The sequence below is a fragment of the Schistosoma mansoni genome, chromosome 5 (genome assembly GCF_000237925.1).
Source record: "Schistosoma mansoni strain Puerto Rico chromosome 5, complete genome".
Taxonomy (NCBI): Eukaryota; Metazoa; Platyhelminthes; class Trematoda; order Strigeidida; family Schistosomatidae; genus Schistosoma; species Schistosoma mansoni.
Genome location: NC_031499.1, coordinates 6,633,017 through 6,657,717, shown reverse-complemented (window position 1 = coordinate 6,657,717; position 24,701 = coordinate 6,633,017). Strand labels below are relative to the sequence as shown.

At 34.1% G+C, this 24,701-nt stretch overlaps 1 protein-coding gene across 1 annotated transcript in view; it reads right to left on the bottom strand.

Moving 5' to 3' along the window:
- Positions 1 to 24,701, bottom strand: part of Smp_143680 (putative laminin) — a gene marked incomplete at its 5' end in the record, with an annotated part of 109,653 nt that overhangs the window by 10,412 nt on the left and 74,540 nt on the right. Inside the window, 8 exon segments of the mRNA XM_018797756.1 lie at positions 431 to 519; positions 625 to 761; positions 4,002 to 4,096; positions 11,555 to 11,846; positions 13,635 to 13,856; positions 13,974 to 14,182; positions 18,918 to 19,083; positions 21,154 to 21,509. Of these exon segments, the coding sequence (XP_018652766.1) occupies positions 431 to 519; positions 625 to 761; positions 4,002 to 4,096; positions 11,555 to 11,846; positions 13,635 to 13,856; positions 13,974 to 14,182; positions 18,918 to 19,083; positions 21,154 to 21,509 (1,566 nt within the window).

Below are 24,701 nucleotides of genomic sequence, written 5' to 3'. Positions count from 1 at the left end.
TCTCTAATTGGCGGTGTTATCATGTTCATATATACATCAACTGGGTAAGAACCCACTCAATCGATACAACAATAATATAAATATATTAGTTTAATTGTACAATCAAAATGTCAATCAACTATGAATGAAGTTAGAGATATGACTGTCGTTTCGTCCTATTGTGGGACTCCTCAGCCGTCCAGTGCTTCCAGGTTTTCCCTAGTGGTCTAACTTCAATTGACTCATGCTTTCAACTATGAAAATACTAAATCTCCACAAAAACCCTCTTCTGATAATAATAAATATCTTAGTTTAATTATACAATCAAAATGTTATTCAACTAAGAATGAGGTTAGAGATATGATGATGATAACAACACCAACACCACCACCATCATCATCATCATCATCACCACCACCAACAACAACAACAGAAAAGAATGAACTCATACTTGTAATCCATTTTCAACACCAGGACCATTTTGTTCTTCTATTGAATTAGTTGATTGAAATATTAATTTTAACCGATGCCATGTTGTATCTGTTATTGTTATGAATGGACTAGACCATAAAAGATTTTTTCTATCAGCATATATAAATATTTGATTTTTTGATAAAATGATATAAATATTTCCATCATCTGGACCAAAATTAAATGCAGCTAATAAACTATAGACATTTTCTTCAATTTCTTCAACACCAGATAATGATAAATGTTCACCAATAATAGCAGTATTAGCTAATTGTGCACGAAATCCAATAGTGAATTCAAAAGGTGTAGTTCTTTGAAAGAATTAAGTGAAAAAAAAAGAAAGATATATGTGAAGCTATAACATATAAATGGGTTTATTAGACAAGAGAGAATCAGCCAGTCAGTCAGTCAGCTACAACGTAAGACCAGGCACATATATGCATCGGTCCAAGTTGCCATACCTCGTTAGCACAACAAGATCAACACCGGATTCATAGAAGTAGTTAATTTAGTGGTGGTAATATATAAAAGAAAGGTTGTATATAAGGATATAGTACAAGAAGAAAGAAAGATATGAAGCGATTTTAATCTGAAGGTTTAAGAGAAGATAAAGACCGTATACACCTACGCCATTGTGATCGATTCTCAACCATGTCACCCAGAGTCTCCAACCATTGGTTATGACAGTCACACGGACATCAACCAATTAGTCTGCATTGAACAACATGACTCAGACTTGAAGTTAATGATTTCAAGCACTGATGCCACGTTTTGGTTTGGCGAGCAATCACCGGTGATGCGGGCAATATTTCTAAGGCATCTGTGGTCAAATACTAGTAACTCACGAGTATTTTCTACTCTTAATGGCCTTGTTTCGCAGCCGTAAAGTAGAACAGAACGAACTGATGCGCAGTATGCTCGTCCCTTAATTGATAGACGGATATCTCGTCTTCGCCATAGGTGACGTAAGTTGGCAAAAGCCAAACGAGATTTTTAAATCCACACAAAGATTTCGTCAGACACCAACCCTGGTCAGACTTGTAAGATAAGTGAAGTTGTCGACGCGTTCGACTACTTCACTCCCTATCCTTAGTTCAGGTGTTGACGCAGGCTAATCCTGGTGTAACAATTTTTATTTAGATGGGGAGAAACACATCCCAAACATCCTGGCATTATTACTCAGTTCTAACAGAAAACTCTGCATTTTGTCAGCGTCTTCACCAAACAGGACTATATCATCTGCGTATTCTAAGTCGATAAGTGAACCTCCTGGTAGGAGATCAATTCGTGAATATTCAGTAGAGGAGAGTGTTATTTCCAACAACAAGAGAGAATAGTTATGAAGGATGGTGCATTGGAAATGATGATACAGAGAATTTTTGGTGACCTGATCAGATGTAATAGATCATTTATTTTCAATCTTATTCATTAAATGTGATAAGGTTAAACTCTACACTCTTGTTTACAATTTTGATCTTGCACCTAGTAACTAATGAAAACGAAGCACAACTATAGTGTATTCATGATGAGGTGTGTATATCGTTCTTTGGCGTTTTCGAGTTTTATACAACAAAAATACCACTCCAACATGTTATAGATGTGTCATTTGTAAAGTAGTTAGTTATGATTCAAGAAAAATTACAGAATAGAATAAATCATACTTCTAATGAATTTTGTAATCGAGATTATTTCAAAATATGGCCGTAATTACTGACTATGATATACTCAAATGATTTGAAAATGTGAAGTTGATCCCTGGCCATTATACGCTTTACTGTCCCCGTAATAGGACGAAACGGTCGTCCAGTGTTTCCAGGTTTTCCATGGTGGTCTAGCTTCAATTGACTTACACTTTCAACTATGTTCTTAAATTATCATTCATTAACTAGGTATGTATTGCTCAGTTTGTATCACATAAAAATTCGTAATGTAGAAATTGTGTTTTTTATATTTGTTGCTATGTAGTCACGTGATTGATGTACGTAATCTTGTGAGCTTTGAGTTAATATAACAAAAGATAAATCTGTTTGATACCTTTATTTTCTGGTTGGCTAAAGAGTATCATAAAGGTTTTCTAAACCTATAAAAGTTAGGATCTTCAATCGTTTTTTTTATGGTTAATTATGTTTCTAGTCAATAGATCATCATTCTTTTGATCAGTATAAACAGATCATTTATAAATAAACTGTATAATTGAGTGACCCAATTTTAAGTGGATACGTATAGAAGTGAAAGGTTGTAATGGAGTATAATATTTAGTTAATTTGTGTAGTGATATTTTTTTAGGACACTTTTATTATACTCAATATTATACAACATATTCTGTTATATCCTGGTGAAGACATAAGTATGGGTAACTTCCGGGACCTATTAATGGACTATTATTCTATATATATTCTTATTCTTTAAAGATTGAGTAATTAGATTATGTATATCTATATTCATCATATTATAAGCTTCATCTTGATCTGTGAATTATTATTATACAATTTACTGTTCCTAAATTATATTCAGTTTATTCATTATTGTCTCCCATGTTCACAGTCACATTTGGCTTGATCTTGTAATACAAATATTATTTTCTATTTGATGGTCTGATGAGGTCTGTCTGTCTGTGTGGTATATAAACTGAGTATGCTTGAAATAAATGATTCGCATTGCAGAAGCTGTAATTGGTATTCTGGACTCGATTGGAAGGGCTAGGCGGACAAGGAACCGATAAGGCCGCTAGACTACTCCTACCGATTGAACGGCATTGATATGGCATAGTGTTAAGATTGAAAAAGTCGTATATCTGTTGGTGGATAATTGACGTGGTAAAAAGCTGGACATAAGACCACGACAAATTAGTATACGGCCTTCTTTATTTTTTAAATTCATAACATCTTCAATATAAAAATTTTCTTTCTTGGATACAGTTAATAATCCTTGAAAATATAATAATCTTACTGTTTTAATGATACCATAAATTCTTGTATTTAACATACACTATAAAACTGGTTTTCTGTCAAGGGTTGTTATCAAGTCTTTTGGATAGAAAAAGAGTATTTAACATGGCCACGCGTATACAGCCTCTGCCAGGAAAGTCCTACTCACTGCCTTCTCGTGGCACCAGTGTTGTTTACGAAATTGAGAGGACGAAAAGAGAATGTCCGGCGTTTTAACCGGGTTGGTGGACACGGAAAGTCCATCTAGGTGAGTTGGAAATCCCTGATTCCAAAACAATGGTGCACATGGGCTGGCTCCAGTTTCCCGAGGGAACAAATGGTGCATGAACTAATCGATGGTCACCGGCTACCATGAGACTTTATCTCTTCACGATGCTCCACTGCCTCGTGGATCAGACCTTTAGGTCAAAGGCTCAGGGTGTAGCCCCTAAAGAAAACTATCTCCTTCAGTTTGGGCACCTGGGCAATATCATAACCCTAACACAAATCAAATGAAATGACAATTTTTTTGGTGTGGCGCATACATAACTGGTGCCCCCTTGTATGTGTTCAAATCAATAAACAAATAAAATATCTTATACAGTTTTAATTAAAATAACCTACTGTTGTTGAATAATTGTACCAATATTACCAATTTCCCAATATGAATCAGGATATTGATCAAACCAAGCTGTATTTTCAGCATTTTCAGTACAATCCTTAAAAAAAAAATTATCACAGTGTAATGAATGCATTATACACAAACACAAAATGAATAAATGGTAAAAGTGCATTAAAGGAAACGTACATACATATAAGGTTAACGTAGCAACTAAAGCGTTAAAGATTTGATTAGCAATGCAATGCTTTTAAAAGTTGCATATTAAATTATTTATTTGAATTAATGTGAACTAATGTGGAAGTTAAAACGAAAATCATACAGATACACACACACACACACACGAAAGTTAACCATAATTCTGTGATAGTGTAATTCAAAGCAAAAAGTGCATTTAGTAAACGACATTTTCAAGATGATAAAAAATATTTATAGCTTAGGATAAGGTTAAATTCACTTAGTATATTTTTTTTGTTTCAATCTTCCCATTGCACAAGCCAGTGACTATCAGGACTCAGTATCTCAGTTGATAACGCGATAGCGTTTGAAGCAAAAGGTACTAGGTTCGAGTCCCAGAGTGAACATCAACTCTGAGATACAGGCACATCCAACTGACGAGTCCCGAATAGGACGAGACGTGCGTTCTGGATTCCACTGCTAGCCACTATCCATCTTTGCTCAGGATAAAGTTATTGGAAGTGTTTTTCATCTCTATGAGCTTATTAATACTTCTAAGAGATATTTTCTTATTGAGTTATATTGTTTCGTAAGAGTGGGTGTTAGAGAACAAGTACTAACTGTACACTCTAAACCATAAATAGAAATTCATGAAAGGAATATATCTGTGAAATCTGTGACAGATTAGTAACATTTGATGCAGAATTTAGTAGAAAATATAAAGGTTAGATGAATGTTTTTCATGATTGTAACCGACAGTCAAAATATTTTATACTATTTCATTACACCTAATCAAGACTGTTATGTGTGTTATATCCGACAATAATGTTAATTCGAACATCTAGAGATAATAATGAAACGATTCACCACTTTGTTACTTAAATGTCGTTTAAGTAGTATAAATGTTTAACATAAATTATCACCCTCGATATACTGTAGCATAAGCGGTAGCTTGTGGAAATTGTCAATATACGGTGCAATAAATAAGAGTGTATCACTAATACCAATCCAAAAATATACATACACCGTGTATTTTGACATGGTTAGTGCATTCAAATGTATAAGAGATTATGAATGTTTTACGACAAAATAAGGAGTAGAAAAACAGAACAAAAATATTCCATTAATTTAGTTGGTTATCAATAAATAGAATTATGAAGAAATATCGATATGTTTCATTAAAATGACCTAAGATATGTCAAGGAGTGATGACATACATATCCGACTATAATCTAAATATAAAAGATTGTGTTCTGATGTAAAATTCATTTCAATTTTGTCTCCATTCCCCGAACTTCATTGTAATCGTATGAAAATAACTTTAACCTGGTTCACCGTTGAATAGCTAGATTATTTAGTGACTGTATATGTCACGTGATTACGTAATACGATATAGTCTGTATTACTAGTAGTTCGTTATAGTTAGATATGGAAAATACTTTTCATTTCTTTCTCAAGAAGAATATTTATTTTGAAGAGGGATAGGAATAATCCATATTTACACTGAAGCATTACTCTTTTTAATATAATATGGAATTAATTAAGTTAGATAGAAGCTCATCGAGATAAGATGGTGGTTGGAGGTGGTCAACAGTTGTAAGAGAAGCTCATCACTAGTTATAACTATCGATAATTCTTCAAAGTCAACAAATAATTGTTAACGGTCAAAGGTCTTATAAAATAGTGAGGATGAATTAGCAAAGAAATCTTTAATTAATATTTTCACCTGTGATTCTTTTTTGGCGGGACTATAATTCATGGACGACCTTTGGATGAATCTTAAGTGACCTTGAAAAATATTAGCCAATCAGAAGACAGTTAGTATAGAGTAAATATACCATACAAAACCGAAGAATTAAAGTGGATACACTACTTTTATATAGTCCAAAAACTTGTCAAGGTTAGAAATAGGTTCAAAGGTTCTAAAATCTTAAAGCATAAAGTCCAATAATAGTAATGATAAGGTCACAAAATCTCTCTCAGCCTCGACCACATAGCTTCAATATTGTTTGTATGTACTCCGGTTGTGTAAGTTTGTTATTTTTATTACACATATATCCCTACAATACTCATACCACTAAACAGCCGAAACTTCAGTAACATCTGCGAATATTGCAGCCAATGTTACTGGTGCCTTTATTATACAGTTGGCAGCAATTATTATAATATGCCTTGGTCTCAATCGGAATCGAGCAAAAAAGGTTCCTATTCTAGCAGATGTCTTCCTCCAACATATATTACATCGAAGGACAACATCACGGCAGTCTGCACGAGGTTTACAAGTCATTTGATCACCGCAATTACAAATAAAGGAACTTTTTAGTAGTCCCACTTATTGTAACCGCCTAACTGTCACGTCTTCTCTAAAATCCTCTGTGAACCAACTGTGCATGAGCATCAAGTACTGGAAGTGGCGTCGTAACTTTGAAACCTCTCAAACGCTTATGACTGGCTCGTCCATAAATTATAGTCTCATCTCTTTTTCTTTTTACAAAGGCATGCTTAATGAAGATACACATGATATTTAATTAAAAACAGATTCATTATTCAAAATCAATGATAAACATAAAGTAGTGTGTATCATTAATTGAAAGTGAAATGCCTGGAGACAGAAGGTTAAGAAGATTAAAGTAGAGAGAATGAGAACATAAAATGATTGGTGCGAAAACGTAGGGACAATGAAGTGTGAGACAATTAATTGACATTTTGCAAATGAAGTATTTACTGTATGGTTCTCAAATTATACTAAGTGATTCTGTGATTTTGTATTCAAATACATTCGATTGTCTCCACTTGTGTTCCCGTTCACTACAATAGTACTACATCGAAGACATTGCTACTGATTTGATTTATAGACCTTATGAATAACTTAATCTTTTTACTGGATTCTCGAGATTTAACAATCTATTTTTGTATAGTTTAGAGAATAAAATCCTTGAAAAGATACCTCTTCCTCGAATAAATCTACCACTTTAGTCAGATCAGGATAGTAGTAGATAGTAGTGGAATCAGAGACTCATATTCCATCTTTTTGGGACTCGTCTATCTATTGTGCCTGAACTCTAATCGATGTTCACCATCGGACTCAAACCCAACTTCCGCTCTGAACGCCGGCGTGGGATTCACTTAGCTACTAAGTTTAAGAAACCTCTGCGTTGTACAAAGGGATAAATTTTAACTTGGTCTTATGAATTGTCCGATTAATGTTCAAGACTGAAATTGATCACCTTCTCTTAGGATATGTACATACTGAGCAAACAGCTTAGGTACTGCCATTACGTCATGATCTTTTTAACATGATTTATATGGTGACTAGCAGTGGGATCCAATACAGGCGTTTCTTCCTGTTTGAGATTAGTCAGAGATAAGACAAAATGGACATTCTGCATTCCACCATTAGTTACTAACCAGCTTTGCCTAAAATGATTGTGACTTGATGATAATATCTAGGCAGTTTGTTAATAATGAACATATCTTGAAAGAGGCTGATCAATCCCATATCAATGAGAAGTTTTAAACGATTACTACAAATAAAATCTATTATTTTACGGATTGATTAATTATTTCCCCTTCATAGTTGAAATCATGAGTCAACTGAAGCTAGACCACTATGGAAAACCTGAAAGCACTGCTTGACGGCCGTTTCGTCCTATTGTGGAACTCCTCAGTGGCAGTGCGCATTCACGATCCCGCCTCACAAGATAATAATAATTTAAGAAATCAAACAGCATACTTACTATAACTTTATGCAACCTGTAAATCTACTATGAATGATAATAATATAACTATTCTACATTGAATTATTGAATTTTGATTATAGACAAAAACTATCTAAACAAGTATCATATGACTAGTGTAATACTTAATCAACAGCATAGATTCATTATTGATATTCACATATATTATAAGCCTATCAAATAATAGATGAATATTATGATTTTCAATTCAATCATAATTCATACTAATTTATTTGGTATTTCAATTTCATTAGTTAGTGTGATTATCATTATTGTCAGAAGGGGATTTTGTGAAGATTATAGTAATTTTATATAGGTGAAATCATGAGTCAATTGAAGCCAGACCATCATGAAAAACCTGAAAGCACTGCTTGACGGCCGTTTCGTCCTACTGCGGGACTCCTCAGTGGCAGCGCACATCCACGATCCAAACTCGCGAGATTCAAACCCAAGACCTATCAGTATCGCACGCGAGCGCTTAACCGATAAATTATTGAACCGGCAAACATCCAACGGTGTTAATGTCTAACTTCAAACAATCCACGAAGTTTGAGAAACTGTTCACCATTTGTCTTCAGTGAGTTGATATCTCCCAACAGATCTGGTTGAACTCCACTGGTTACTGCTTCTTATTAGAACTCAATGAAATATCTCATGGAGCTAGTCACTAATGAGCATATGATCATTATCAGATGGATGTTTTCTAGAGAGCACGCGAGGCGGGATCGTGGATGTGCACTGCCATTGAGGAGTCTCACAATAGGAAGAAACGGCCGTCAAGCAGTTCTTCCAGGTTTTCTATGGGATTCTAGCTTCAATTAACTCATGATTTCAACTATATATCATTATTGTGTTTAAATTCCATTCTACATAGATACTATTTGTTTGTTTGTTTTTCATTTTCACTTATTGATAAACAAGTATATCTATTTAAATTATATATGATATAGTTGAAATCATTAGTCAATTGAAGCTAGACCACCATGAAAAATTTGGAAGCACTGGACTCATGATTTTAACTATATAAAATTACTAAGATCTCCACAAACCCCCCTTCTTATATATAATATATTTTAATGAAGAAATTTATAAAACGACTCAATTAATAAATAATTTCTTCACTCCCAATAAGAAGTCATGATTACAAGAGTATAACTATATTGGCAGTGAGGCAATGACCAATCAATGATATTGAAGAATGATTGTATACTACTATTAATTGACTGAAATTAAAATTGTAATGATATAATAGTTAAGCAGTCACCATGATACCTTGAGATTCTGTGTTCTATCCTCTGGGGAAGGACGTTTCGATGAGTCCCACACTTAGGTGAAACAGTTAAATGAATGTTTAACAATGGATTTTTTGTGAATAATTTATTTCTCATTAGCTGACAACATGTAGAGATTGGACTATACTTGGAATTAAGTTTGATGTAGGTTGCCATCAGAAAGTATTAGGTGTTAACAGTTTAGCCATATCTTAAAATTACTCAACAACTAATGGCGATTTTCGTAATAAATTGATTTTACTGAGTTGCAAGCATTAACAGTTGTCTACGCAAGATACTTAGTATTCGTTGACCAGACACTATCAGCAACATTCCACTGTGGGAGACAACAAACCAGATTCCAGCGAAAGAAAAAATCAGGAAGAAGCGCTGAAAGTGGATAGGACACACTTTGAGGAAATCACCCAACTGAGTAACAAGGCAAGCCCTCATATGGAATCCTGAAGGTCAAAGGAGAAGAGGAAGACCAAAGAACACATTACGTCGAGAAATGGAGACAGACATGAGAAGAATGAACAAAAGTTGGATAGAACTAGAAAGGCAGGCCCATGAGAGAGTGGGTTGTAAAATGCTGGTCGGGCGGAATATGCTCTATTGGGAGTAATAGGCGTAAGTAAGTAAGCATTGACAATTACAAATTAACAATTTACTTGAACATTGTGAGATTTTTTATGAATCCAATTGTTTAGATTACTTCCTTCTATACCTAACAAGCTTTCTGATAAGTTACAAAGATACAATGAACCATAGTTAATCAGTGATTTGTAATAAAGATTACATAAAGATTACAGTCAATTAGATAAAACAAACGTTTGACCTTGTACAAATGTTCAAACACAAAATTAGATGAAACCATGTATTTAAACATGTTATTGAATGCATTGAAACTGAAGAATAGCTCTAGTCATTCGTTTTTGTCGATAAGGTTTGTAATGAACTTGCTTAAACTAATGAGTTAACATTATGATCAAGTTTATTTTTGTCATCAGTGTGAAGATGGTCCACAGGTGAAGTTTGAGGAAGCTCTAAGAAGAAGCACAGAAGGAGCCGGACATATTCCTTCCAATCGGCTTTTGGAAGAATATTCTAGAATCACTACGTATAGCTTCCCTATTGGACAATTCTGATAACTCCCTGTGTGCGGATTGGATAACTATAATGATGATTTCGTTTCTACTAAAAACTATAAATACCTGACAGGTTTGTGTCATAATTGACACTGTTTAGAATAACATTCCTTCTACTTCTGATTTATGACTTGGTAGGGTTCTAGCGTTCGAGTGCTCAAATATTACGCGACAGACTAAGAATCTAAGTTCGAGCTATAACAATCAGTCGACCTACTTATAAGATCCTTGCGATGATTATTTCATACATAAGAGGTTTGTATAAGTGTATACTCTTTTAAACTATATAAGATCAGATAGATAACACGACGACTAAGTGTATGGATTCAATTCTATCAGTTTGTTTATACTCAATTATATGACTAATTCTGAATACTTATGTATATATCTTCGATTCCCTGTCTATTCTATTGTATTTTCTGTGAACCATTCTAGTTTGAGACACAGTTATTCTAGGACTGGTTTCAGTTCAGTTCAATTCTGAGTGTATTAGAGCAATACAAATATAAGTTCCGCATTAATTCATTTCAATATTATTACTGGTCATTCTAGTATTAATATTATTACAATTCCAATAAAGTCAATGATTGATCGGATTCTAGTGACTCTCCATTGACTATCATTATATCCAATGGCCAACATAACAATTTAAATATATATTCAATAGTATAAATGTTCAACCTTTAATTGAATCCATTAGTTAGCATACCCTTAGAATAACAGTATAAATGGACATAACCCTGACTACTGCTGCATATTTTCATATCTTTGAGTAGACTTTTGTAGTTTGTAATACAATTTCTTAGTTGATTAGCATATAATTGTACTAAATTAGGTCGAATGTAATAACTGATCAGTGTTGAACATAACCTTATGTCGAAGTGATTCGTTCAGCATACATGTATGCCATAAATCGACCGATCAATTATGATCCCGAATTAAAACAATGAAAAACAACAAAAACTTCCAAATACCTATACGCCCGTTAAGGAAACTAACGACTATTTGAACTTATTACCATAGTGGATAACCCTTTGGGTGTATGAAGAGAAAGGTACTAGATTTGAGAGTCAATGTGACTATCAGCACTCGGATCCAAGTAATCTAACCTGACGAAAAGCCTATCTTGAACCCGGCACTGGTCAAATTCCTAATAACCTAAAACTTATTTAGGATATATTATTGAAACTGGTGAAAAACATTTGTATCAATCATTAGTACTTACATTCTTTTTACGAATTTTTCCATCACCAGTACGTATATTTTCTAAAACCGATTGTTCATCATAACTTACTCCTGGAATAATTTGTTTAGTCAATAATTCATTGAATGGTGTAAATATTAATTGTCGTCCACTTGGTGGTGCTGTTAATTCAAGTCCTTGTAGTTTACTTGTTACTAGTCCAGCTAAACCTCGACGTTCTGTAAATCGTGGATATAATTGTCCACCACATATTCCAACTTGACTACCATATGGATTATCTTTACTTACTAATTCAGTTGTGAAGTCCACTAGGCTAAAAATAAATTATGTTTAAAATATTATGTTACTTACTATTAGTAAGTAGTAAGAATAATTTAAACTTTATTTTGAAGAAAATATCTGAAAATGGATACTGAGTACAGTACGAGACATCGTGATGGCTGTCAATATGCACTGAAAAGAATGAATATCAATTAATCAAATGTCGATTTCTGAACTGCTAACATCTAACTGACAATCACGCAATACTCATCGCCAGGATCATTGAAGAAATAAGAAAAGGAAACTTGTTGAAATAGTTTGTGCTTAGAATTCTATATTAATGAATTAGCTATCATTAAGCAGAACTCTTTCTTCCTGATATTGTATTTATATATTCCCTACCCGACCGTTTGATCACAAAGAATAATACAGTTAGATGGATAAGTATAAAATTCCATAATGTGCTGCGGATCAAATAACTGTTATTTTGTTTCAGTCTAGGGTTGCATTAAGATAAGAAGGTATTCTCCAACTAACCTATGATCACACAAGTAAATGATCGTTACTTATTCAACTTGATTATTCATTAATTTCAGGTGCACAGGTAGATAGTTATTTCATCATCATCAAATTGGAGTTCAAATACAGTGGTCATGGGTCCAATGGATTAGCGCTTGGAGTAAGATGTGAAAGTCATGAGCCTGACCCTTGGTAGGGTTGCAGGTACTTAGTATTTAGGAACTAAAGATAAAAAAGTTGTCCTGTACTCCCTGATTCTTCCTGTTATCCAAAATAAAATCAATCTTTGACAGATACTATCCATAAACATTTCCAAAAAGATATGGATAGCGGCTAGTAATGGAACCCAAGAATTACATTTTGTCCTATTTTGGGATTACCGGTTGGATGTACTTACACCTCGGTGTTGGTGTCCATTTCATGACTCAAAGCCAATACCATTCGCTTCAAATGCTATCACATTATCTACTTAGCTACTGAGTTCAGTTACCCCTAGCTTGTGCAATGGAATGGATTTCAATGTACACGTCTTGGTTTTTTGAATCTCCCCATTAAATATTAGAACTCTAGTTGATGATGTTTAATGTAAACAGCACTGAATTCAAGTCCTAAAGTGAGCATTAACTCAGCTAAATATACATCCAGCTAATGAGCTAAAAATAAGAAAATAAAAACAGGTGTCTTAGATTCCATTGTTAATCATTACCGAACTCTCCTTCAAATATTTATGACTTAATGGCAACGTCGAGGCAATCCCTACAGGACGGACATATACCAAAAGAGACTGATCAATTGAAGACCTAATCATCAACTAGAAGATTTAAAAAACCAGCACAAACTAGCTAAAAATATTAGTTTAACCTTTATGATAGTTGACACTATGGTATTTTAAAAAAAAGATTGTTAGAGGGTTCGAATCTCAATCAAAACATGAACACAACTGTACGACTATCCATCTATCTTGGGATAAACTTACAGACATGGCTCAAAATCGTTTGCAATGGCAAAGGTGCATCCACTCTTTGTAGTCTACCGAATTCTAATCTTCTTAATTCTTCATGTCCCTATCCTTTTTCTCTTTTCAAATTTATTTCACTGTATTATACTCCTTCAATAACATTTTCAAACCCTAGTCTTTCACATTAATGCTTATACTCTTACTACTTCTACCACTATGAGATTTGAATCGACAACTGGATCTCTGTGCTAATGTGGTATGACAACTTCGAACCGATGTACATACGTACGAAGTTCTACGTTGTGACTGACTGACAGTTACTACTCAATGTATTTATATATATATATGTAATCAAATACTTACTGTTTCCCAATGATTAAATATTCTATAGTAATAGGATATGATGGCATTAATTGTGGTCCAATATATATTTGTCGTATATTTTTTATATCTGGTTGTTTTGGTATAGTCCATGTTTGTACAATATGTTGATCAAATAATACAGTTAATTGTTCTGTATCAATTTTACCAAAATATAATGTAACAACAATTTCAATTTCAGCTTGTTTAGAATCAAAATATTGTCTTTTCATTGTATCTAAATTTATTGATGATGGTGTCGAACATGATGATGATGATGTCGTCGAAGATGATGATGATGACGACGACGACGTTATTGTTGTCATTGGTTTTATCATTGACATTTGTTTATTTAAATTATTCCATACTGGTAGAACTGTTGTTAAATTCATATATTCTATTAATTCTAAATTTAATAAATTTGTATATGGATCATTTAATGCACGTGATGTTAAAGATGTTCGAGTGTATAATGTTTTACTGACGCCTGGTATAACAATACCTAAACGATGATCTTCTGTAAGGAATATACGTATCCATTCTGCATGTCCCTATAAATGATTAAGAAAAATAATAATAATCAGGAAACATATCAGAATGGTAATATAATATAAACATTAATCTATTTAGTGAAAGTATACTTTATTGGAAGTATCTTTCAAAGACTTTAGAATGAAATTGTGTAAGCCAATACAATCTCCACAAAACCCCTTCTGATCTATAATCATATGCTGACTAGTGACTGGCTTCAACGGATGTTTCCTTGAGTTCTAGAGGGAAGCAGTGACCAGTGGAGTTCAACCAAGTCTGTTGTAGAGATATCAACTCACTGAAGACAATTGGTGAACGGTTGCTCAAAAACATCGTGGATCAGTTGAAGTTAGACATTAACACTGTTGAATACCTGCCGGCTCAGTGATCTATCGGTTAAGTGCTCTGGCACAAGACTGGTAGGTCCTGGGTTTGAGTCTCGCGAGTGCGGGATCGTGGAAGCGTACTGCTGAGGAGTCTCATAACAGGAGGAAACGGCCGTCAAGCAGTGCTTCCAGGTTTTCCATGGTGGTCTAGCTTCAATTGGCTCATGATTTCAACTATGACAATACAACTTTTAGCTAATCAGAATGTATTATATGTTATAAATAGACAATCTATTAAACGAAAAACCTAGAGAAAAAGGTTAGGATTACGGTAAACAGTTTCGGTTATGAATAAATAATATATATTTGTAATATCCCAATGAGTAGAAAAACTAGATATTCTGAAGTTTCGTGACTTAGTTTAAGGCACTTCTTCAGAGAATAAATAACCAAATAATTGATGATTGTTGAAAATGGCATGAACTGTTATTGTCGATTTAATTTGAAGTCTATCCAGTTCTACAGGATTATTAGGAGGTTTTTTGTGTACCTAATATGTTCTTTGGTATGAGTCAAGATTTCGTGAGATGACTCTCCAATATAGAAAGCATCACAATCGATACATTTTAATTTGTAGACACAGTTCTGTGTAAACATGAATGGGATTTTTTCTTTTAATCAAACTAAAGTATTTCGAAGTGTGTTCGTTGTTTTGTAATATACTTTAATTCTGTGTTGTTTTAAGATCCTTTTGAGTTCTACTGTTGTGGACCCAAGACTATTGTTCTCGTGCACGAGCACCTAACCTTTAAACCACTAAGCTGCCTAACATTAGTATACATTTCCAACTTCAATTCACGACATTGTACAACCCTCTCCCACTGCTTGAGGTGAATAACTTTATTACATTCGACATAGTTGAACTGGTTATGGGTTCTCATTAGAACTCCTGGGATGACATTTTGAAGTTATTCACCAGTGAGCACGTAACTATAATTAGTATGGAGATTTTGTGGAGGCTGTTGAATCAAATGTAATTAGATGACGATTAACTTAATAAATAAGCATCTTGTGTTCAGATTGCTTTGACATAGCTATTATGGCACAAGTTTATTTAGAATAAATAGGATATGGCTAACAGTGGTATCCTAAACTCTTATTTCACCCTATTTAGAAGCTTATCAGCTAAATGTACACTCATCCTAGTTGATGCTCACTCCAAGACCCGAACACAGTACCTTTCTCTTTATTCACTTAGCTGCTGAATGAATATCGATTCTAGAAATATAAGCACATCCAGTGAACCACATTACATCTATTCTATAAAGTAAAACAAAAAACTATTTTTATTTGTATAAAGATGACAGAGAAAAAATTGTTATATCCCGATAACAATAGTGAATGGTAACTTTGGGATCCATTTATGGACCAATATTGTGCATATCATTTTTATCGTATATTTGCTAAATAATTAAACTACTCATATGTTCATGTTCCTTTTATTGTGAGCTTTATTTTGACCCTTGGACTATTATTGTACGATTTACCATTCCTGAGTTATACCCAGTCCGTTAATTACTGCCTCCCCCTATTCACAGCCACATTTGGCTAAATCTTATACAAATGTTATTTTCTATTTTATTGGTACGACGCGGTCTGTCTGTTTGGTAAATAAACTCAGTATGTTTGAAATACAAGGATTCATACCACAGAGGCTGTTATTGGTGTTTTGGACTTAACTGACTGCGCTAGGCAGAAGCAGGATCGACAAGCACTCTAGACTGCTCATACAGTTTTCCTGTGTCACTGTTCCAATCGATAATTCGCTGCTCTCTGATTGACGGTCTTATCAAGTCATACATTAACTAGGCATCCACTCGGCTACAAGATATAACAAAAATAATTTTGGTCACTGGAATGAATTTGATTTCAAAAAATAAAGGAACCCATATTCTAAATATTGAGAATATCGGTTAAATTACTTACAGGTTGAATAATTAATAAATCCATATCACCAGATCGTGCAATTAATGGATTAAATCGTATTGTCATACTGATACCTGGTTCAAATGGTGAATATCTAGATGGTTCTTTTAATTCTGGTGCCATATATAAATGATGCGGTTTTAAATGTAAACAATATTGATAATTTGGACTTGTATTTTCCTAAGAAAATTTATCAGAACAAAAAGAAAAGAAGAGAATAATGAATAAACACAGACATATGTTATAATAGATGCACACTGCTGAGGAGTCCCACAATAGGACGAAACGGCTGTCAAGCAGTTCTTCCAGGTTTTCCATGGTGGTCTAGGTTCAACTGACTCATGATTTCAACTATATATAAAAAATTACGAAGAATCTCCACAAATAACCCCCAAATATAATAGAAGTTGGAAATAGTTGTTTTTTATTCGAATTCTTATAAATTATAATTTTTATTGTATAATTACTTTACTTATTTTACTTAAGCCTGTTACTACAAATGGAGTATAGGCCGAGGACTAGCATTCTCCAAACCACTCTGTCCTGAGCCTCCCTTTCTAGTTCTATCCAATTTTTGTTCATTCTTCTCATGTCTGTCTCCATTTCTCGGCGTAATGTGTGCTTCAGTCTTCCTCTTTTCCTTTGTCCGTCAGGATTCCATGTAAGAGCTTGCCTTGTGATGCAGTTGGGTGCTTTCCTCAATATGTGTCCTATTCACTTCCAGAGTTTCTTCCTTATTTCTTCCTCCACTGGATGGGATATGGTTTGTTCTCTCCCACAGTAGAATGTTGCTGATAGTGTCTGGCCAACCGATCCGAAGTATCTTGCGCAGTGAACTGTTAATAAACACTTGTATCTTCTGGATGATGGCTTTCGTACTTCTCCAGGTTTCCGTCCCATACAGTAGAACTGTATTGACATTTGTATTGAAAATTCTGATCTTGATATTGGTTGACAGTTGTTTTGAGTTCCAGATGTTCTTCAGTTGTAAATATGCTGCTCTTGCTTTGCCGATCCTCGTCCTCACATCTGCATCAGATTCATCTTGTTCATCGATGATGCTGCCAGATATGTTAAGGTTTTTACATCCTCCAGAGCTTCTCCGTCAAGTGTAATTCGATTGGTGCATGCTGTATTGTATCGGATAGTCTTGCTTTTCCCTTTGTTTATATTGAGACATACTGCTGCTGAGGCTACTGCTTTATTTTATAATTACTGAGAAAAAATAGATTACTATGTATGTGTATTCCTTTCATGATAAATTTTGGTGAACTCATTAACTACTGTTATATGACTTACTAATCTTAATTTGCATCCACTCTATTATTGACAGTCCCTCCTATTCACAGTTACTTTTACCTAGTTCATGTATAATTGTTTATTTTCATTTTATGGTGTCATGAAGTTCGATAAGTTTGTATATAAACCACGTCTGGACTCAAACCTGAGTATAAAAAGGAGTTAACGAATAGTGGGCCAATGGGAACCTAGCTGTCTGCTCAAGGTTAGAGACATGAAGCTATCAATTAAATAGCAGACCAAATTAGAATTAGGATTTTGATAGATGACTGAGCAGATTATATCTGTCAATGGTTCACAAGATATAACAATATATGAGGAAATCGATGTTTTGCTTATTCATCACATAGAGAAAACATCATTCAGAACCTCATATTATTATAATCACTCTGTTTATGTTTTAATGTAAACACCTAATAAGATTCAATTGAATTTTTCTGGTAAATTTTAGATTATTTAAAATTCTATTGTTTGGTAAAATAAATGCTAACTTAAATTTGGTTACTTAAATCAAAAAACAGGTAATAATAATGGTCAATACTGTGACTGTTGCCTTGATCTAATCATCAGGCCTACCTACGGTGAATATATAATAGAGCTATATTCACTGGAATAAGTGTTTATCTAGATCCTACTATGTAACTCAGCTCAGTGACTTAAGGTCCGAGGGTGAAGTCAAATTGCTAGCTCTGCTAGGATTTGGCGGCACTAAGGTATTTCCACTACCTAACTATACATGCGATGATGCTGTCTCCTCTCAACAGTAGGAGAGTTATAAAAAGCCCGGTTTCAAACAAAAGAACATACCTCACCCTAATCCATGAACTCCCGTCGTCAACGGTAAGGTTTTTTAGGTACAGAACTAACAAAGTAAGGACTTATTAGAAAAATCCCGTACGTGAACGGCCTCAGTCAGTTCCCTTTCGTGCTCAACAGTTATGCGATCAGGTTCCCAAGATCACTACTACTATTGCAGTTTACCTTTTAATTATTTTAAGAAAAACTATACTTTGATAATGTGTGCAATCGGGAAGTGACAACCACCTACACACTTATAACAGCACTTGACATCACATCATTCACGAACAAATCCCTTCTAATAATAATGATATTATTATCACCATTCTTATTGTTAATCACTTACAATAGTTCGAATTTCACCAAGTTGTCTAGAATCAGTAAACTGTGTATCTCCAAATTGATTCACTGAAGTAATTGCATAATCAGCTAAATAGACTTCACCAGATTGACTTGGTTTACCATTTGTGAAACCAATGCGTCCGGCAAATGGAGTTAATAAAAAGCCAAGGCTAAAAAAAAATCAAAGAGTGAGTGAGAGATGTAAATTACTATACAATTTGAATGGATTTATAGGAAAAAGATGATATTTCTGTCAGGAGTCAAGCTTAATGTTGTCGTTGTAGAACCATGATTCTTTAATTGTATTGACCCATTCAGGGAAGCGAAATGCTCGAACGATACTTTTCCATTTAGTTTAATGTTTGGTTTTGTTAATATTTTGTCCAGATGTTGGATAACATGAGATTATTGTTGTAATATAGTCTACCGAACTTCAAATACTTCATTAGAAGCATACATATAGACATTCTTCTCGAATTCAGTTCATCAATAATCATCTAGTCATTAAATCAATTATCAGAATATACATGATATTATGAGTAACTAATGATATTATTGGCATGGTATGTCGACGGTCATCCAAAATCGACAATCATAGTAACATCGACCATGTATATCATATCCTAGGAGACAAGTCGATATATTTCAGCCATTTAGACGAACCTGAGCAACTTTTATAATAATTCTAATAACTTGGCTCTATCCAGCCAATCAGAAAAACGAATGACTTTACAAATATAATTTCTATATATATCATTAATGAACTTCTCGAAATTGCCTATACGTTTTTTTGTCTAAAGTTCAAAAAAATTTATGATTTCACATGACTTCTGGGAAGTGAATAGTTTCCTAAAATACCTACGCCACCCTCGTATGATTTTGGATGATGAAGATTTGTAGCTCAGGTGGGTGATTTTAATGTAATTTTGTTCTCTGAGCTGGATGGTTTGGTCGTGGAACTTTCATCATCCTTCTGAACGACATCATCAGCACAAACTTTGGATAGAAGTGAAGTGTTTGAATTTCCTCACATGTGATTCACAGCTTGTCCTATGCACCTCAATGTTGATTGGTTCTTGTTGACCTCAGATCAATCAGCAATAAACAAGAATATTGAAATCAATCTAATTGATCAACCAATCAGAAAAATTATGCAGAAACATAGGAACAAAAATCAAACCAATGGGAGATGCAACCAAAACAAAGAAATAAACAATGACAGATTTAAGGTCGAATTACATTTGACGCAGAGGTTTTGGAGGATGTGAAAACCTTAACATATCTGGCAGCATCATCGATGAACAAGATGAATCTGATGCAGATGTGAGGACGAGGATCGGCAAAGCAAGAGCAGCATATTTACAACTGAAGAACATCTGGAACTCAAAACAACTGTCAACCAATATCAAGATCAGAATTTTCAATACAAATGTCAATACAGTTCTACTGTATGGGACGGAAACCTGGAGAAGTACGAAAGCCATCATCCAGAAGATACAAGTGTTTATTAACAGTTCACTGCGCAAGATACTTCGGATCGGTTGGCCAGACACTATCAGCAACATTCTACTGTGGGAGAGAACAAACCAGATTCCATCCAGTGGAGGAAGAAATAAGGAAGAAACTCTGGAAGTGAATAGGACACATATTGAGGAAAGCACTCAACTGTGTCACAAGGCAAGCACTCATATGGAATCTTGAAGGCCAAAGGAGGAGTTGAAGACCAAAGAACACATTACGTCGAGAAATGGAGACAGACATAAGAAGAATGAACAAAAGTTGGATAGAACTAGAAAGGGAGGCTCAGGACAGAGTGGGTTTGAGAATGCTGGTCGTCGGCCTATACTCCATTTGGAGTAACAGGCGTAAGTAAGTAAGTAAGTAAGTAAGATTTAATGTCAACAAGAACCGATCAACATTGAGGTGCACAGAATAAGCTGTGAATCACATGTGAAGAAATTCAAACACTTCACTTCTATCCAAAGTTTGTGCTGATGATGTCATTCACAAGGACGAATTAAGCTCCACGACCAAATCATCCAGCTCAAAGAAGAAAAATTCGTCAAAATACCTACAATACCTTATACATTTTTTTGGTATATACTCTTACATTGGAGTCTATTAAGCTTTCAGTATGAATTATGATCACTTAAATTTTGTACTACTTATTATAGTTAAAGTAGTATAAGACAATCTATACAAATAATAAATAAAATTGAAATTACATAATAAAGATTTACTTTTTCATTCGTTTACGTAATTCATAATGACTAGGTGGTATACCACCTAAAAATAATATCATATCATCATTACAATCTGTTGTCATAAAATTATCTAATCGTAATATACGCATAGATGGATCTAATATATTTAAATTTAATCGTCGTCTATCTTCATCATGATGACCAGTACCGCTGCCATATATAGTAGATTGACGTTTCCAACGTGGTTTAAAATTGAATAATTTAAAACGACGTCGTCTTATAATTTCAATATCATTATGTTGTCTAGTATTATCTAATTGATATAATTCACGACCAGACCAATAATAAGCTTCAGGTCGACCATTCATTAATTCAATTGTTATACCATAATCCTTTAATTATATGAAATTTAAAATTAAAAAAAATTTACATGGATTAAATAAAATATGGAATTATTATTATACTTGAAAAGAGTAATGAATCGAATGTCTAGTGTTTTGGTAATGAAATACTATTATGGAATATAATGAAGTCTGATGTATGGAAGAGAAAGTTAATGATTGGTTGTAGCTAAGTCAGATTAGTAAATAGACCGACAGGTACTAGATGGGTTATATATTCTCTTACCCCTATTATTATTGTGATTGTTGTCATTTTTTGGGGTGGAAACATACCTACTTACTAGTCCGGCTAGTCATGTGTTCTTGATCTGAGCTGTGTGTTGAAGTCCTGTAGAATAGACACTAAGAGGGTATCTAGTGTAGATATTCGTCTAAAGCAAATTAGCGTCCCATTCGTGTAGACGAGGAAAACAGAGAGTTATAACAAATTCAATTGTTATTTATTTATACAAACATCACTTATGACATTGAACGAGTAGTAGCTTAACGCGTCAGTCTCATAATCTGAAGGTCGTGAGTTCGAGTCTCACCTGGGGCAGGCTTTTGACAAATATCTATGTCCACCATATGTCGAACATGAACGTGAACATGAACACACTCACACCAACAATACCGCTTGCATTGTCACTCACTCCAATCCCATATGCACTCACGAACTGTCGCGTGTGCAACTGACCGACCGACTGACTGACTCGCTCACTCGGAGACTGCATGCCCGCTCTCAAATTGTTCGACGTGTCAGTCGTCTGTGTGACAATCAACCAGTCAATCATCTGGTCAGTGAATCCTTGACATTGAACGAGTACCGTACTATTCTAGTGCTTTAAATTTCTGAGGTGAAATTACGGAGAAAAGGTGGGTAAATTTTGGATCATTGATAATTAGTGATATCGATGTGAAATTGAGATTAGAGTTGGGGGGAATACAGTAGAGGGAAATTCATAAAATTTGAATATTATTATTATCCTAAATAAAGCTGGATCTTAGAAAATATGAAAACTATCAGCCATTTTTACATGAATCCCTATAGTAATCAAAACTATGAATTAAGTTCAGAGGATTAAGTCGGTCGGTAGATAAATAACATTTCAGTTCTTAGTACCGATCAAATTCCATTGGTTAAGTTTTATTTCACTTTAAATAGTGATCTCATTCTGGTTAGTAATTTGAAATTATTTATCTTGCTTAAATGATGTACTTGTAGTTCAGAACTGTACGGTTACCAATCATTCTTCTTCTTATAATGTCAAATCAAATATATTATTGGGGTGAAATGTACGAATTCCTATAGCTTCTGCTATATAAAGGAGACGGGAGCGAACTCCGTTGGGAAATGATGGAGGTATACGATCGATCACTTGAAATTATTTCAATTTATCTACAATATGACCACTATCAATTAGATGTCTACTCAAACGAAGGATAAGTTACCTGAGTTGGCCTCTTTTATGTGCATTTATAAGTTCAGCTGCTTCTGTGGAGATAGCTATGTCGGGCATACTACTAGACAACTTAACCAACGAATGAATGAACATCTACCAGCATGGTTTGGGAAGGGCCAAATAAAAACAATACGCAAATATATTATTGTTGTATTCTACTTATGTCTGTCGATTTAAGTAGTATATCACATTAATCAAAAGTGGAATGCCTGATGGCAGAAGATTGACAAGATCGAAATGAAGAGAATAGGAATGTAAACAAAGAGTAATTGTAATAACAACAGAAATGAAAGAAAGATGAAGTTTGTAGGAGACAAATGATGAATGATGTACAAATGAAGTATTTAATGTATGTAATTTTGTATTTCAAAAAACAAAATTGATCTTCCTCACTTAACTTCTTCGTTTTATTGTGTATTTATCATCACAGTGGATTCAATAATTTACTGATCTTAAGAAATGTGGTTATAAAGATCCATTCTCTTGTCTAATTCTATAGGAATTTCTAGTTCAACACTTAGAGAAGTCTTTGGACTTTTGTAGTGCTGTGATTAAACGGAAAGAACATTGAAGAAATGGTAACTCTTGTAAGTATTTTTATAGATTATCATAATAGATATTCTCATTGTATAATTAATAGTGTTATATCCCATGGAGACTTATGAATGGTAACTACGAGAACTATCTATGGACCAATATGATATGTATATTTTCTATTGTATAGTTGTTAAGTAACTAAACTATTTATTTCGTGTCCCTCTTATGATAAGCTTTATTTTGACCTATAGACGATTACTATATGATTTACCATTCCTCAGTTATCCCTAGTCTATTGATTACTGTTCCCCATATTCACAGCCACATTTGGCCAAATCTTGTACAAATGCTATTTTCTATTTTATCGGTACGATGTGGTCAGTTTGATTGGTATATAAACCCAGTATGTTTGAGAATAATGATTCATATTGCAGAGGCTGTTATTGGTGTTGTGGACTTAAATGGCTGGGCTAGGCAGATAGCAGGACCGAGTAGTGCTCTAGACTGCTCGTACGGTTTTCGTGTATCATTGCTCTAATCGATAATTCACTCCTCTCTGATTGACGGGAATCATCACTTCATATTGCAGAGGCTGTTATTGACGCTGTGAACTTAACTGGCTGGGCTAGGTAGAAAGCAAGACTGCCAAGTGCTCAAGACTGCTCATACAGCTTTTGTGTATCATTGCTCTGATCAATAAATTCACTGTTCTCTAATAGGCAAGCCATCCGATATAACAAATAGGTAGGTTAATTTCTTATATTCATATATTCCGTTCATTATAAGCTTTAATTTAACTTACTAACTATTACTATACTACTTATTATTTTTAATTTACTGGTAATTAATTTCTTACGGTTTGCCCTATATTCACAGACAATTTTGGCTTGCCTATGTATCATTTTCGATTTCACAATTCATAATGTGGTGTGGTCCAGTATGTTTGTATATAAAATCGAATGTGCTTGAAATAACAAATGATAGAAACTGGTTACTGACTTCTCTTGGAAATCGAGTCAAAGGATAAAGAAAAACATGCTGATAATGAACCAGTAGACGCTTAGTTTATATCACCTCAAGGTTATTTGTACAGATCAGATGGATGGTTAATTCTAGAACAATAGGCTACAAGAGAAATAGCAGATGAGGAATAAACGAGATTATAATCAGAATTGTAATTGAAGACTTTAAAACATGATATTTG